This window comes from Sminthopsis crassicaudata, chromosome 4 (genome assembly GCF_048593235.1).
Source record: "Sminthopsis crassicaudata isolate SCR6 chromosome 4, ASM4859323v1, whole genome shotgun sequence".
Classification (NCBI taxonomy): domain Eukaryota; kingdom Metazoa; phylum Chordata; class Mammalia; order Dasyuromorphia; family Dasyuridae; genus Sminthopsis; species Sminthopsis crassicaudata.
In genome coordinates, this window is record NC_133620.1 from 288,115,407 (window position 1) to 288,132,423 (window position 17,017).

General features: G+C 38.4%; 1 protein-coding gene across 3 annotated transcripts in view; it reads right to left on the reverse strand.

Annotated features, from left to right (window-relative positions):
• The window catches only part of BLTP3A (bridge-like lipid transfer protein family member 3A), a 67,174-nt gene extending 66,597 nt beyond the window's left edge, over positions 1–577 (reverse strand). For 2 of the 3 annotated variants that reach the window (XM_074311196.1, XM_074311195.1), the window contains exon 1: positions 228–577. In XM_074311196.1, coding sequence (XP_074167297.1) covers positions 228–271 — 44 coding nt within the window. In that variant the 5' untranslated portion in view covers positions 272–577. Of the gene's footprint in view, positions 1–2; positions 176–227 lie in introns of those variants that run through there. The other variant, XM_074311197.1, reaches the window with a different exon arrangement.
• Positions 578–17,017: the final 16,440 nt, after the last annotated feature.

Genomic DNA, 17,017 nt, shown 5'->3' on the forward strand with positions numbered 1-17,017 from the left:
ACCTCTGTTTTCCAGCTGTGTGACTCTGGGGCAAGTCGCTTCACCTCTCTGAGCCTCGGTTTCCTCCTCTGTAAAATGCGGGGGTTGGATTGTAGGTGCCCGCCGGGCGGTGTGTGCGTGTGTGTATTGGGGGGGGATCGAAAGCCTTCACGGGGGTTCGGGCCAGTCGGGGGGCCGGACCCATCGGAGCGAAGGGCCACGGGGAAGGGCCGGGCCGGGGCTCTCACCGGGACAGGTGCTTCAGGATCTGCTTCTTGATGATCCCAGCCATGCCGGGGCCGGAGCCGGGGCCGGGGCCGGGCCGGAGGGAAGGACCTGAGTGGCCCCGACCTCAGTCCTAAGGGAAAGGCGGCCTCCGGGCCTCGCCGCTGCCGGGAAGACCGGCCGCCGCCGCTGCTGTCGCCGCCGTCACCGTCACCGTCGTCGCCGACGCCGCCATGACCGCTCTCCCCGGCCGACCACCTCACCCTAGCTTCCTAGGCATCCGCGATTCCTCCACGATCCCACCCACCCGCGCGGCGCCGACCTGCACGGGAGCGAGCTCGCGCCCGCGGTCCTGCGGAGCCGGTTCGCTCCCAGAGGCGCCTCCCAGCGGGCGGTGGAGGGCGCGTGCCTGCAGCGACAGAAGAGGGGAAGTGAGGGGGCAGTGTCGGGGAAGGAAGAGTTCCCCTTCCTTCGGAGGACAGTAGGGGAGGACCGGAGAGGGAGGAGGATTTTCAGCACAGTTCAGACTGTATTTGTTTTGTGAAAACCAGTCTAACTCGTTTCCAAGAGGCTCATCGCCAGAGAGAGGTTGCTTTCTCAGAAATTATTCTTCAGCTATGACATCCCGTGAAAGGAAGAAAAAAGTAAAAAAAGCAAAGCATCTCTCACTGTTTAGCAGGCCACTTACAAGTTTCTACTTCCAGAGGGAACGTGACTGAAAAAGAGGCAGAAGGGGCTAATAATCACATCGGGTAGTTTTGTTTAAGATAATTTGTGGATATTGCCTTAAGGGGAGGTATTTTAATTGTAACATCCATGTCCAATGACCAGCAAGTACGCACAACAATTACATTTATACAGGATGTCCCCAAATCTTAGTGCAGTTTTTCTCCAAGATTTAAGCTATTAAAGCTTAAAACTGCACTAAAACTTTGTGAACACCCTGTGTGGAACTTAAAAGTTTTACTTATAGCCATATGCTTTCAGGGCTTTCAGAGAGTTTAGCAGGTGAATAAGGGAATAAATAACTTAGTGATACAAGGAGAACCTATCAATTTAGGTCTTAGATTTCAACTTATGATCGCATAGCTAATTACAAATGACCCTGCAAGAAGTGTCCCTTCAGAGGCCCTAATGCTCCAGGAGCTGCTTCTGCTCATTACCATTTCACATCAGGAGAACAAATGTGTTACTGTATCTGTGCTTTGATTCTGATGTTCTTGCATTAAGGAGACTCACTGTGAACCAAAAGGATGTACCAAACTGGGAAATTTAGTCTTCCTGAAGGGGGAGAACAAGGCAAAACTAGTTTTGTTTGTTTCTATTTGTTCTTCCTCTCCCCCTATGTACTATTCATGCATGGATTAGACTGTCCAATAAAAGATTTGAGAGTTGGTCCTTCTGAGGAAGGAGGAAGGAAAGTTTAATATTGGCTTTTGTTCTCCACATGACAATTGATGTTACATTTTTTTCCCCCCTCTTCCCTCCCCTGCCATAGTACTGCCCATTCCAGGAACACTGACCAGTAAAAGCCCTATAAGCATTTAAAGGATGGAAGGTCCTCTAGAAAAATTTTAGAATTTTGCCTCCAAGGGCAAAAGCAAAGATAACCCTGGAAATTGATTGGATTTAGCTTCTCAGAAGCGAGAACCTCAGACTTTCCATGTAAGGAATTTGCATCAGCTGAGGACACTAATACACACTACAAGTGCACCAATTCCTGTTATACCTAGATAAAGAAATTTCAGGGTTTTTAATTATGAAGTGGAACACTTGTGAGGCTATGAAGATGAAGGTGTATCCTTGTATGTAGTTTAGATGGAGAGGGGGAATAGCTTGGTTGAAAATTTCTTAAATTGGGAGGTTTAAGGTGTTTGAGGGAATATCAACATGAACAATGAAGTCCCTTAGTGTAAGAACTGGAGTTGGGATAAAAATAGGGGAACTAAAGAAGACTATGAGCCTGGTGCTGAAGTCCTTGTGAAAGAAGAAAGTGCAACCTCAGGGAGGGGGATAATAGATAATAGTAACCAAGATCTAAATTGGGTTATACATTTGGACAAAATGAGCCTCAAAGAAGGAGGAGCTGATGAGTGATGGCAGCAGCAGAAAAGTATAAAAATGAAAATGTCCTTTTTTAGGATTGAATATTTGTGTTTTTCAAATACTACAAACAATGAGCATTTCCACATACAAAATAGCTAAGAAAAAATGTAGACAAACCTGTTACAAATTTCTCTTTTTATAGCATGTCATTCTTTTTACCTATATGACAAAGTTGCCTTGCTTGTCTGTTTTCTTCTTACCCTTCCTTCTATTTTCTTCTATGCATTTTAAAGAAATTTTTTTAAAGCAACTCTATCAATAGCCCTCTTCTCTTTTACCACCACTCCTTGTTGAAGAACAAAAAAAAATCCTTGTAACAAATCTATATAGTTAAGCAAAATAAAGTCCTATATTGGTCCAAAAATGTATGTCTCAGTTTGCACCCTGAATCCATCACTTGTCAAGAGGTAGGTAGCATGTTTTTTTTTTCAGTTCTCTGGAAATATGGTTGGTCACTACCTCAATCACAATTCTGAATTCTTCCAAAATTGCTTGTCCTTAAAATATTATTTTATAAACTATTTGGATTGTGCTCACTTAATTCTGCATCACTTCATACAAGTCTTAAGTTTCTCTGAAACTCTTTTGTAATTTCTTAGATGATCCCAGAATTGAACAGAAAAAAAGAGGAAAAGCAATTTTGTGATATTTTTAATAGTCTTAACCTTTTTGTTGAAATAAAAACATTTCAAGTCAACCAAAGAATAATCTGAGCTGATAATAGGCTGCTATTATCAACAAGTATATGAAAAAAGTGATATAAAAGATACCATTGAAAGATTTCTAGGACCAGAAAAAAAGAAGTGGATTACTCATTCACCAATCAATTAATGCACTTTATTAAGGTTCTAACTATGTATGAGACACACTGTGTCAAGCAATATATTCAAAGATAAAAATGAGTTCCTATCCTCAAAGAATTTTACTGGCATCCATGTAACAACAAGAGATTAAAGGGAAGACCCCCATACATTATGTGGACCTCTCCAGTGGAGATTTTTTTCTTAAATTTTTTTTATTTTTCTGTACTTGGCCAACATCAGAATCAGTTGCTCTCTTCAACCTCCTAAATTCTGCCTTCCCTATCCCTCAACACATATATTCAAGCACATATATATTCAAGTATATTTAAGCTAAAGAAATACACACATTGATCATGTTTAAAAATGTCTAGTTTCCCATCTTATATGTGATACTTCTCTGTCAGGAGGTAAGTGGATTCTCTGAGATTGTGATTGGTGATTTCCATTAATCAGTGTCAAAGATGTTTTTAATATTTACAATGTTACAGTTACTCCTTAAATTGTTCTCATTTCCATCTGTTTCAGTTCATGCAAATTTCAGGTTTCTCTATCTCTATCCTTTTTCTTTCTCATTTCTTATGGTATAATAATACACTATATTCATATATGACAATTTATTCAGACATTCCCTAATTAATGTTCTATTTTTGCACATATGGAGTCTTTTCCTTGTGTTTTATCTCATTGTTGTTTAAGCCTAGAAGTAGTAACCACAGGTCAAAAAGTATGTACAGCTTAGTGATTTTTTTTTATTAGTTCTGGATTGTTTTCCATAATAGACCAGTTCATGGATTTACCAATAGTGTATTAATACTTGTCCTACCTCTGTGGGAGATTTAGAACAAGATACGGGCAGAGTTGCACAGAATGAGAATCTCTCGCTGGAGAAAATTTCCACATCAATATAACAACAGGTCAATTAGTCCATTGACAAGCATTTAATAACTATGTATTACTTGCTAGGTATTTATATCTCCATGGGAATATAAATATAAAAAGAATAAAATGTCCATATTCACAATGGGCTCAAATTCCAATTGAAGTCTTGAAGTTAATTGAATGCAGATCATATGCTCAATCTATAACTCAAGAGTTGAGGAAAAAAGAGAGAAGGATATAAATCAAGGGCAAGGTTTGGAGTAGGATAGCTGGATGATAAAATGGATTGAAAGCCAGATTTCCTGAGTTCAAATCTGGCCTCAGACACTTAATAACTGGGTGCCCTTAGCTAAGTCACTTAACCTTCTTTGCCTCAGTTTCCTCATCTGCAAAATGCAATGGAGAAAGATTGCAATATCTTTGCCAAGAAAATCCTTTTAGAATACTTATTCTCACTGGAAAATGAATGAATGACCATCAATTGGAGAATGGTTGGGTAAATTATGGTATATGAATGTTATGGAATATTATTGGTCTGGAAGAAATGACCAGCAGGATGAATACAGAGAGGCTTGGAGAGACTTACATGAACTGATGCTGAGTGAAATGAGCAGAACCAGGAGATCACTATACACTTCAACAACAATATTGTATGAAGATGTATTCTGATGGAAGTGGATATCTTCAACATAGAGAAGATCCAACTCACTTCCAGTTGATCAATGATGGACAGAAACAGCTACACCCAGAGAAGGAACACTGGGAAATGAATGTAAACTGTTAGCACTGTTGTCTTTCTACCCAGGTTACTTATATCTTTGGAATCCAATTCTTACCCTGCAACAAGAAATTTGATTTTACACACATATATATTGTATCTAGGCTATATTGTAATACATTTAATATGTATGGGATTGCCTGTCATCTAGGGGAAGGAGTAGAGGGAGGGAGGGGAAAATTTGGAAAAGTGAATATAAGAGATAATGTTGTAAAAAAATTACTTATTAAGATGACAGGAACAAATAATGACAAATGTTGGAGGGGATGTGGGGAAACTGGGACACTAATACATTGCTGGTGGAGTTGTGAAAGAATCCAGCCATTCTGGAGAGCAATCTGGAATTATGCCCAAAAAGTTATCAAACTGTGCATACCCTTTGACCCAGCAGCGCTACTACTGGGATTATATCCCAAAGAAATACTAAAGAGCGGAAAGAGACATATATGTGCCAAAATGTTTGTGGCAGCTCTTTTTGTTGTAGCTAGAAACTGGAGGATGAATGGATGTCCATCAGTTGGAGAATGGTTGGGTAAATTGTGGTATATGAAGGTTATGGAATATTATTGCTCGGTAAGAAATGACCAGCAGGAGGAATATAGAGAGGCCTGGAGAGACTTAAATCAACTGATGCTGAGTGAAATGAGCAGAACCAGAAGATCACTGTACACTTCAACAACAATGCTGTATGAGGATGTATTCTGATGGAAGTGGAAATCTTCAACATAAAGAAGATCCAACTCACTTCCAGTTGATCAATGATGGACAGAGGTAGCTGCACCCAGAGAAGAAACACTGGGAGGGGAATGAAAATTGTTAGCACTAATATCTGTCTGCCCAGGTTGCATGTACCTTCGGAATCTAATGTTTATTGTGCAACAAGAAAGTGATATTCGCACACATGTATTGTACCTAGACTATATTGTAACACATGTAAAATGTATGGTATTGCCTGTCGTCGGGGGGAGGGAATAGAGGGAGGGGGGGTAAATTGGAAAAATGAATACAAGGGATAATATTATAAAATATATATATATATATATAATAAAAAAAATTACTTATGCATATGTACTGTCAAAAAATTATAATTATAAAATTAATAATAAAAAATAAATTAGAAAATAGAATACTTATTCTCTTAAGATTTGAAAAGAACAAATAAAAGAAAAAGAAACAACACATACTCTGAACACATTACAACTAAGTGAGAAATAGTCAAAGATATGATGTTGCATATTGAATAACTGTCAAATTTTCATTTCATTGTGTTTTCCTGGGTAAAGAATTATGGCATAGATTTTAGGGATTGATATTATTATCTAAACTTGAAAAAGTAATGGAGAAAATATTAATGCAGATTAACCTTTAAAATATTGGTAGAGAATTGTTGGTAGAGCCATTAACTGGGTCCAGTTATTCTGGAAAGCAATTTGAAACTATAAAAAAAATTACATGCATTTTCTAGTTCTTATTGTTAAATATTTACCATCACACCTGTGGAGATGGATCTATCCTCCTAGTTCCCCATCCCCATCCAGTGGCTCATTCTCAGTCAGGAAGGAAAACAAAAAGCAAAAATGGTCCATTGAAAGGACTACTCATTTTGTATGTATGCTCAGTAATAGCTCAACAACTCAGGAGTCATAAGTGTTTCTAGCACATTAGCCAACTAAAAGACTATCAACGCATAGTACCAGCTCTTCAGTCACTCATGGCTAGAAATAGACTTATCGAACTTACATGAAAGGTTGGATTGGAAACAGAGAGGGGCAGCTAGGTGTTGAAGTGAATAGAGCACCAGCCCTGAAGTCCAGAGGACCTGAGTTCAAACACTTCCTAGCTGTGTATCGCTAAGCAAGTCACTTAACCCCAATTGCCTCAACAAGGAAAAAAAAAAAAGACTTTCTGTACATGTTCTCCAGCCTCTCCAGGCTATATTGCTGACATATCTCCATGTGACTTCTACCATGTACCATTCAGTTTTCTTTACCCTTTATCATTGTGGTTTGTTTTTTTTTTTTTCCTAGCTCCCTTTTTTTCTTTTTCTATTAGCAAGCTAGGTCCTTGAGGGCATATATTTTCTCTGTGTGTGTGTATGTTTCTCTGTTTCTGTGTCTCTATCTCTGGGCCTCCTCCTCAACCTCCTATTTATTTTCAGAGTTTAACACAGTTCATGAACATAAATACTTTAATACTTGTTGATTCTTCTAAAAATGTTTCCAAGGTCTAATCAGTAGAAGAGGAGGACATTTGTAAGCAAAGGTGCAGAGGTAGGAAAGTTCTTGTTTTGTTCCTCACTTAGTATTGATAATTGTCCAAGGACAAAGTTTTTTTTTCCCTGTGATATTATGATGATGATATCAGGTCTTGGCCACAGATTGGCTATGGGGAATGAAATATAGTGAAGAGCCCACTTATGTCATTGGGTTTCACATTAATCTAATCACATTCTTTTCTTTATTGCTTTTCACTGTTTTATATAGGAATACTACTCAGTCTTTTGCCATCCTCCTCCACAATATTTTACCAATGACTTTGTACACTAATCCAATTTTGCCTTTGGTTGCCTGTCATTCTTCCTAATTTACAGTAAGTACTGGCTATCTGAGATAGTTTTCAGTCTCTGGTCTCCTATTTGTGGTATCTGCTTCAAACTGATTAAACTTTAGTGAGAAATGATAGTAACTAAGATCATTGTCCTTTTCCCTTTTCCAGTTTTTGGCATCAATAGCTTGTGTGATGTTATAGATTAGTGCTGTTGTAACAGCACAGACTTTAAATTAATTACTTCTTAGATGTCAATTTATTAGATTCAGCCCATCATTTTAGCTCACTAGGGTTTTTAAAAGGTAGCTTGATTCTATAATCTATGATAATTATTCCTCTTAGTTGCATATTTTTCACATACTTTATAAGCATCATGATACTTATGACTTCAAATCAATGCTTAAAAAAAAGAGTAGGAGAGTAAGGAATAGTATGCTAGAAAGTCCTCCAGTTTTATATTGATTCATTAATCATTACTCAATTGCTGAAAAATTCTGATAAAGAATTCAAGTAGTTTGGGAGGTTTTTTATGTGTGTGGAAGTTGCATGATTGACAGGGGGAGTAGCAGAACACACTACCCTGATTCCAAAATCTGGGGAGTAGTTTTGATTCTATTGGCTTTCTTAAAAAGGGAAATGGGGCTCAGACTTTCCCTGATATACTGCTTGGGAAGGAAAGAACACAAGTGAATTTTATTAGCACTGCTTCCATCTTTATAATTCTCTATCTTATGCATCTTTTTTTGTTACTTCTTTTGTTCTTTTCTCTCTCTGTTCTTTCTTTCTCTTGTGCTTTTAATCTATCAATGAGCTCCATGAATACAATTTTTTTTCCTTCCTGGTGACTTTTGATTGTAAAGCAATATACCTCAAGTACCCTATGAGAAGTAGGTAAGTACATTGTTATGCCCATTTTACAGATGAGGAAATTGAGTCCTGACTAGTTCAGAACTACATAGCTATTGAAGTATCAGAGGCACATCTTTTGGCTTTAAGCCCAGGACAATAAACACTATATCAGGATGACTCTTGGGAACAATTAGAAAATGATGTTAGTATAAGGTATCCCAAAAGTTTTAGTGCAGTTCTAATCTATTAAAGCTTAGAACTTTGGTAACTTGTTATAGGACCAGGGAATATAGAATTTTAAAAAGTTATCAATCAAATGTGTTTCATGAAGGTATTGTTGAAAATGTACTTCAGAATCCTGTCAGAAGCCTTACTTTCTAAGAAATGATCAGGAGGATGATTTCAGAGAGGCCTGGAGAGACTTACATGAACTGATGCTAAGTGAAATGAGCAAAACCAGGAGATCATTATACACTTCAACAACAATACTGTATGGACATAGCTCTCTTCAACAATAAGATGATTCAAACCAGCTCCAATTGTTCAGAAATGAAGAGAATCAGCTACATTCAGAGGGAGAATTTGGGAAATGAATGTGGAACACAATTTAGCATTCCTACTCTTTCTGTTATTGTCTACTTGCATTTTTGTTTTCCTTCTCAGGCTTTTTTTAACTTTCCTTCCTAGATCCGATTTTTCTTATGCAGCAAGGTAACTGTATAAATATGTATACATGTATTGTATTTAGTATATACTTTAACATATTTAACATGTATTGGACTACCTGCCTTCTACAGGAGGGGGTCCGAGAGAGGAGGGGAAAAATTGGAACAAAAGGTTTTACAAGGATCAATGTTGAAAAATTACCCATGCATATGTTTTGTAAATAAAAAGCTATAATAATAATAAAGAAGAAGCCTTACCTTCTTTCAAGGTTCAACTAAAGTAAAATTTTTAAATTCCCTCTCTCCTTAGACCTACTCTGCATTCCTCATCATTTGCTATCTTGTCCTCAAATTTCTTTGTATCATATTTTTCTGCAAATTGGTTGTAATCTACAACTTAGACTGTCAGCTCCCCAAGCTCAATGACCAAATCATTTTTGATCTTTATTCTCCTAGCACTAATCACAGTGCCAATACTCTACCTATAGAAAAAGTTTACACTAAAAGGATGGAAATTTAAGAATACCTCAAAAGACCAAGGTATGTCAATTGACAAAGTGCATTTTTCTATCCATATGGCAAAGAAAATAGACATGATAGGATGAAAAAATTTGTATGATTTGTTTTGTCTTGTTATTTTGAGAGGCAATTGGGATTAAATGACTTGCTCAGAATCACACAGGTAGTAAGTGTTACTTGTCTTAGGTCAGATGTGAATTCAAATTCTTCTGATTCTAAGGCTGGTATGCTATTCAGCTGTTTTCTATTTTGTGATGTTTATGAACATTCAATTCAACAAAAATTAACACTAGAAGGACCATATGTGTCAGTTAATACAAAAACCAGCAAACCTCCAGGCTTGTTGCCTTATGCTCATCAAATATAGTATATCTAAGAACAAAAATTTAAAACTGGAAGAGACTTTATAAGTCAGATAGTACAACTCTCTGATTTTACAGATAAAGAAACCAAGACTAGAGATATGAGGTAAATTGTTCACAGTCAATTTGAACCCATGTTCTTTCTCCCCAAATCTACCCTTCTTTCCTGTTAGATGTTATAAGATTTATCCATGAAAAGGAGATACACTTCTGAATGATACTGCTTAGAAACACAATTAACTAGGTCAAACATTTAATCATCACAAGACTTTTTCCATTCAAGATTGCTAAATCAGGTCAACATTGCATGCCTGGCATCCTGTTTCTCAGGCAGCTCAAAAGTAAGTGATGCTAAGTGATTATAAAGGCACTGACAAATGCACTGGTAGCCTAATGGTTATTATGCTCTTTGTCAGTGGTTAAAGCTATTTATTCATAAAAAGGAAGTAAATAACTTCCTCCAAATTCTAGATGTTTCACATATTGATTAAAAGTACATAATGATTATCACAGTCCTCTTTTCATATACTACAGTCCATTGTCTTGTTCTTGAGTCAAAACTACACTTACAAATAAATATAATTCAGTGGCAATAAATGAGTCCTATGCTTCATAATAAAAATATAAAATTATATTTCTTTGTTAAGTTACAACTCTAATTTGTGACTGTTAGTACATACTTACAGAAACAACTAAGCTCAAGTAGGGAAGAGAATTAAGCACCTGCTATGTGCCAGGTCCTGTGCTAAGTGCTTTACAAATATTGCCTCATTTGATCTTCACAACAACCTCAGGAGTTAAGTAATGCTATTATTCCTATTTTATAGCCGAAGCAATTGAGGACAAAGGTTAATTGACTTACCCAGGATCATATAGCTAGTGTCTGAGGTTGAATTTGAACTCCTCACTCTTCCTGATTTCGGACTTATTTACTGCACCTTTGGACCACATATCATTTTCCGTATTTCCTTGTTCTGGGTCATTGTGACTCCTCTTGTATGTTACCTTGTCAAGGCATGTAATTTTTTTTGTTAATTTCTATTATTGTTATTTTGTATAAGTATGATATGCAGTTGAATAGAGATTATTATATGTCAGGACATGCATATTGAATGAAACTACAAATAGATAATGAGCTAAGCTCAGAATGTAACAGGAGAATGGACTAGATTGAATTTAGAAAATCATGAAGTGCTTAATGACTTCCACATTCTACTTGAAACACATGTCTGTTAAAAAAAATCACTATTCTTCCAGTGATATTGTAGACCTATGTTCTGTAATACCATTCTCCAAAGAACTGAGGTTGAAGATCATCCAAAGGACAATGGAGAGGCTGGAAGCATGTTGTCAGACATTCACAAGTAATTATGGGAAAAGTGATATAAAGGATTCTTTTAGAGAAATGTATAATCAGAAAAATGTTAGTATGACTGATCATATCTTAAAGGTTTAGTGGTAAAATGCCCTAAGTTCTGAGTCTAGAGAACTTGGCTATTAAAGCCAAGGATTTAAACTGCTTTGGATATTTACTACTTCTATGACTATGAACAATTCCTTGTGCCCCACTTTTATCAACCATAAAAGAAAAGGGTTAGGTTTTATGGACTCTGAACAGCCTTCAGGTTCTAGATCTATGGTCTTTTTAGTGGAGCTAACATGCTATGGATATGGAATGTTGCATGTGTGATGCATGTGAGATACATTGGCTAGGTTGTATCACCTAATTATTATTGTTATAAGGGAGGGTTCAATTGGGATGGTGTTATATAGGAAATGACTTACAGTATAAAAAGATAAAACCTAAAAAACAATTAAGATCAAAATTAGCAATGGATACCTCAAAGCTTCACAGGTATATATATATATATATATATGTGTGTGTGTGTGTGTGTGTGTGTGTATATATATATATATATATATCTCAGTGTGTCAAAAGATCTCCATGAAGGATAGAAGGATAGTGGAACCCCTATGATGGATTTATTGGAGGACATGAAAAGAGTAGCACAGCATGGGCAGGCATGAATGGATTGTGATTTATATCCCTGATGAGATTCCAGATCCACTTAGCTATAGCTTCTGAAATGGAACATCAGGATGGTGAAAAGTAATTCAGAAAATGTCTTCAGTTGTTATTTCATTTATTACCAAAACATGGGCAAAATTCTAATCATACTTCTACTGGTTACAAACAGCCAGTCAATACACCACTGTTCTGTGATTGTAATCATGACAATGTAATAGTGTATTTTGGTTATCTATGTGAAATCTTGTTCTATAAGTAATTGGCAAGCTCCATGAAGGTAGGGACCATATAAGTATTTAAGCATCTTCTACTGAAGATGCTAAGGAACCAAGGAAACAATAACTAAAAGGAAACTAGTCTCTGCCCTCAGGAAGCTTATGTGCCACTGGAGGCATACATTTACTCAGAGAAGTGCAAGATAATTTGAGGGGGAGAGAGACTATAAAAGGATTCTCCCATTAGATATCACCTGGCTTACAGTTGTATTTTAAGTGCAGCAATAGATTCTAAGAGATGGTGGTAAGGAGGGAGTGAATTCCAAACAAGGAGGACAGCTTGTGAAAAGGCATAGAGGGAGTTGGCACGCCAAATCTGGGGAATAAGTAGGTCAGCTGATTGGAATGTAGAATACATGAAGAGAAGTAATGTGGAATAAATTTGGAAATGTAGGCTGGAGCTAGATGGTGATATGCTTTAAATGGCAAATTCATCTTAGCACTGCATTATACAACCATTCCTGGCATACTGTAAGTATGGTAAGCCATTCTGAGGTAAGCCATTGTTCTTTTGTGGGAAATGTAGATTTCCCCACTCACAGGCCTCTAGGGACCTTCAGACCTTTTGAAATTCATAAAGTTGATGCCAATCCTGGATATATGAACCAAAGGATACTTGTTCAGATAAGATCAGGAAAGAACAAAGAAAAAAGTTGGCATAGCCACAACTAAAGGGGCAAGTGAGAAAGAGGATGGTTGTTTTTTCTCCTACCTGACTTCAGGGACCCAGCTGGAACCAGTCTACATTATTCACAGTCTGAAGATAGAAAGTCCTTCAGATGAAAGTCATCTACTGTAGTCTTCTCACTAACCAGAAAATTAGGGGAGTCTTGAATCAAATAACATGCAGTTATTAAGCTTACCATGTGCTAAGAACTGCTGCTAAGTGCTGGGGATACCAAGAAAGAGGAAAAACTGTCCCTGAATAATATTCCACTAATATATAAATCAGTACCTTTGAGACAAATACAGAGTCAAAAGAAAGCATCCATTTACAGGGCAAACCTCACTGATGAGTACACAGCTAGAAACAAAGTTCCCAAAGCTCCTACATAGTTAAATTAAATGATGAGGTTTAGATTTGGGGTACCCAAATGAAATTAGGGTTACTGGTGGTCAGGGAATTAAATAAGGTCTAAATGAGGTCTAGTGGTGGCACAAGGGTAGGAAGTTCTGGGAATCTCTTCTGGCAGCTCCAGAGTCTCCTGTAAAGGAATTTACAGACCTGAAAACCTAGATTGATAAAAGAGATTTATTATGGGGATTGGAAGTAAGGTTAAAGCCTAGTCTAGTTAAGGAAATAGGTGAGAGTAAGAGAAGGGGCACTGGAAACCGTATTCCAGTGGACAGAGGCTCCTTGGGATGCCAAGCATGGCATAGCTGTCATGTTTGGAACCTCTGCAAAGAGAGGGTATTAGTTTGATTCTTTTATAATAGGGGGTTTTGGCTACAAGCTAAAGAGGGTTTGTGGGTGGAGTTCCAGGTTGGCTCCTTGATGGGTTTCAGCCAGGGTTAGAATTTGAATCCAAGTCAATGGGTTTCGGGGACTGAGTCATCCCTACCCAGATAACAAAGATGAAACTGTGCTTGGAGTGGAGTCCCCTCACTGAGGTCGAAGGAGGTTTTCTCCCTTAACGATTTTCAGTTTTGGGATTCCCTCTTCAGGAAGAAGTTAGAGCATGAGTTCTTAGCCTTTTTTGTGTCATGTATCCCTCCAGTAGTGAAGCCTAGGAACCCTTTCTCAGAATAGTATCTTTTTAAAAATAGCATTTTATTTTTTCAAATACATGTAAAGGTAGTTTTTAACATTCATTTTTGTAAAACTCCTTTACCTTCTCCCTCTCCAAGACAGCAATCTGATTGATATAGGTTACATATGTGCAATTCAGAATATCTTTAAATACATAAGCTTACAAAGGAAACCAACAGTATTGAAATACAGCTATCAAAATCTTTTTTAAATGTTCACAAATCCCAAATTAAGAACCATTAAGCTAGAGAATGTCTATTCATGCTCTGTAAAATCCACATTACTGATAATTACAAACAGAATCATAGAATCTTAAGAGTTGTAGACACCTCAAGGCCATCTAATTTGAAGTATATCTTGAACAAAAATTCCAAAGACACCATAGCCAATAAATGATAATCTAACATTTGTGCAAAGACTTTCACTACTTCCTGGGGGGGGGGGGGGATTTGGGAGGCAACCAGCTTGGAAGGGGGAGGAAGGGATATGAGAAGCTTCCTTGGGTCCTTCCCCCTTAAAAGGTAAAGTTTTTCTCACAAAAAAATTAGAATTAAACATATTCTCCTTTAGCCTCTTAGATTCCAGTGAAAAAAAGAAAAAACAAGAGAAGGGAAGAGATAAATAGTCAAACTTGAACCAGTGTGGGAAAAAAAATCCATGGATTTGGAGTCATAAGAGCTAGGTCTAAATACCACCTCTATCAATCACTTCCTGTATGACTTTGGGTAAGCTACTCCAATTGTTTGGGCCTCTGTATCTCAATTGCATAATGAAGGGGTTGAACTAGATGTCCTGTAAAGTTCCTTCCAGCTTGAAATCTGTGAACCCTTGCTTACTGTTTTTTTTTCACAAGGCAAGAGAGTGGATAAACAAAACAATCTTCATATCTTTAAGAGCAAGGACTGCTTCTTTTAACTTTGAGTCCTTAGCCAGCCAGCATACAGACAAGGCACTTAACCTATTACGGAGAGGAGGGAGGGGGACGGGGCTGACAAAGGGAAAAAAGATTAGCAGGATAACACACATAGGGGACGTTAGATAGTGGGAAAAGATGAGGTGACAGAAGAGCCTCTTAGTAGCCTTTCAGAGGATGGAAAAGGAAAAATAGAAACCTAAATAGATTTGCAAACTTTTTATGAGGTCATTCCATCAAGGGTACAGAGAATGCTCCCCTTGTGGTTATCAAAAGGGTCCATGGTCTCCACGGTGAAGATCCTGTGCATCCTGTAAGTAAAGGAGAAAAAGTTGAAGAGAGAAGAGAACAGCCCCCTTCAGTTGTTAGGAAATATAATGTTGCACAGTCACCAGCACAGAATCTGTTTCTCAAAAGATTGAAAGCCTAGATCCTGGGGAGTAATAGCACTATCTAGCCCTCCATCTGGAGGGCCTCATAGGAGGCCTCCACTCTCAGCTTACAGAATAGCAGCGTAAGTAGTTGCTTTTAGCCATGATCTGTATTGGATGTAGAGAATCAGCTGTCCAGTGATCTTGGGTTGGAAGTGATTTCTCAAACTGAACTTTTGGGTGAGGAAGGGTCTAAATAATACCTAACATTTATGTAAAGTAGCTGGATGGCACAGTGGATGTGAGTTAAAATCCAGTCTCAGACATATTAGTTCTGTAATTCTGGGCAAAATCCCTTGAACCTGTTTGTCTTGGTTTCCTTATCTGTAAAATTAATTGGAAAAAAACATAACCACTCCAGTATCTCTGTCAAGAAAATCACAAATGAGGTCACAAAGAGTTGGATTTGACTGAAAATACAATGTGCCAGGCACTGTGATAAATGCTCTACAATGATTATCCAATTATATTCTGGAAACAAACCAGAAAGGGAGGTGCTATTATCCCCATTCTACAGAAATGAACTGAGACAAACTTAGGTTGTCAATGTGAGTCCATTAATTAATTCCAGCAGAAGCTATCAGTGAGAGAGATCAGAAAACCCTCAAAGCGTTGTGGAACAGGACATGGGCCTTCATGTCAGTCTTTTGGTGGAGGCCGGCCACAAATAACATCACAGACACCTTGGGATGGCTGCCCAGTAAGGCGCTTGGCCCCACAGGAGGCAGGAGCCTGCCCAACCCGGGCTGGGACTTCCCAGGTCCTGGCATGTCCTGAAGTTGGAAGCACACTCTGAGCACAGTGGCCAGAGCCACAGGGTTGGCCTTAAGGGCCTGGGCCAAAAGGAAAGGGGTGGGGCAAGAATAGGACGGGATTGGGGAAGGGCTGTTCAAGTTGGTGATGAGGAGGGGGCAGGAGAAGAGAGGAGGAAGAAAAAGAAGAAAGGCTAGCCGAAGTTGAAGTTACACACTTAGTGGTGTGCTAAGAGCAGCAGATCAGGGTGACAGCAGGGTGACACAGACCAGGCCAGGGGCCTAAGGGCAAGTGGCCTCCGCCAGCAGAATGCTCTAGTCCAGGGAAAGTCCCCACAACTCCTCTGAAGGGACCTGGCAGAGGAGAGAGGCAGTGTCTCATGGGTTCCCTTAAAGGGACCACTGGTTCTATGACCCTAATCACCTTCCTTTGTATATCTGGTGTGATCCTTGGTAGCCTCCTTTTGGGACAGGGTTCTGTAAAGAAACCGCGGAGATGATTCTCGTCAGTAACCGCAGTGACCATTCTTGGGCCAATGGGAGAGCTAGGGAGCTCTGTGTGACAGCAACAGTACATACAACACACAGACAAATGTGCTGAGGTAGAATTGGAAGAGAAGATACTAGAATCAGAGAGACCAAGTAAGCCAGACTATTACATTAGTTCGAGGTGGTGACTCTCTGCCATGTTGTGAAGGGAGAACAGCTAAGATTTGGAAACTGGTAAGGCCTTGCAGGCTACTATAGAGTTAAGGATACAGGCAATCTATCACATAAAATTTAAAAGTTTTTGCATGAAGAAAATCAGTGCAGCTAAAATTAGAAAAAATTATCTGGGATGACTATTAAAAGATTCTAACAAGGCAGGTTCAAAAGAAGAAATACAAGCGATCAAGTACCATATGAAGGAAAGCCCTAATCACTAATAAGAAAAATCCATTTTAGACAACTCCCTCATTTCACTTTGCATTGTTGTTAAGAGACAATACATGGGTACAATCAGTCCAGAAAAAAGCCAGAAATCTCCAACCTGACATAAAGCAGTATTACTGACATATATCCCCCAAAAGTCAAGGATATGACAGTTCATGGTTCCATGGACATAACAGTTCATGGTTCCATGGACAATCTTTTTTCTTGTATTTTAATATATTA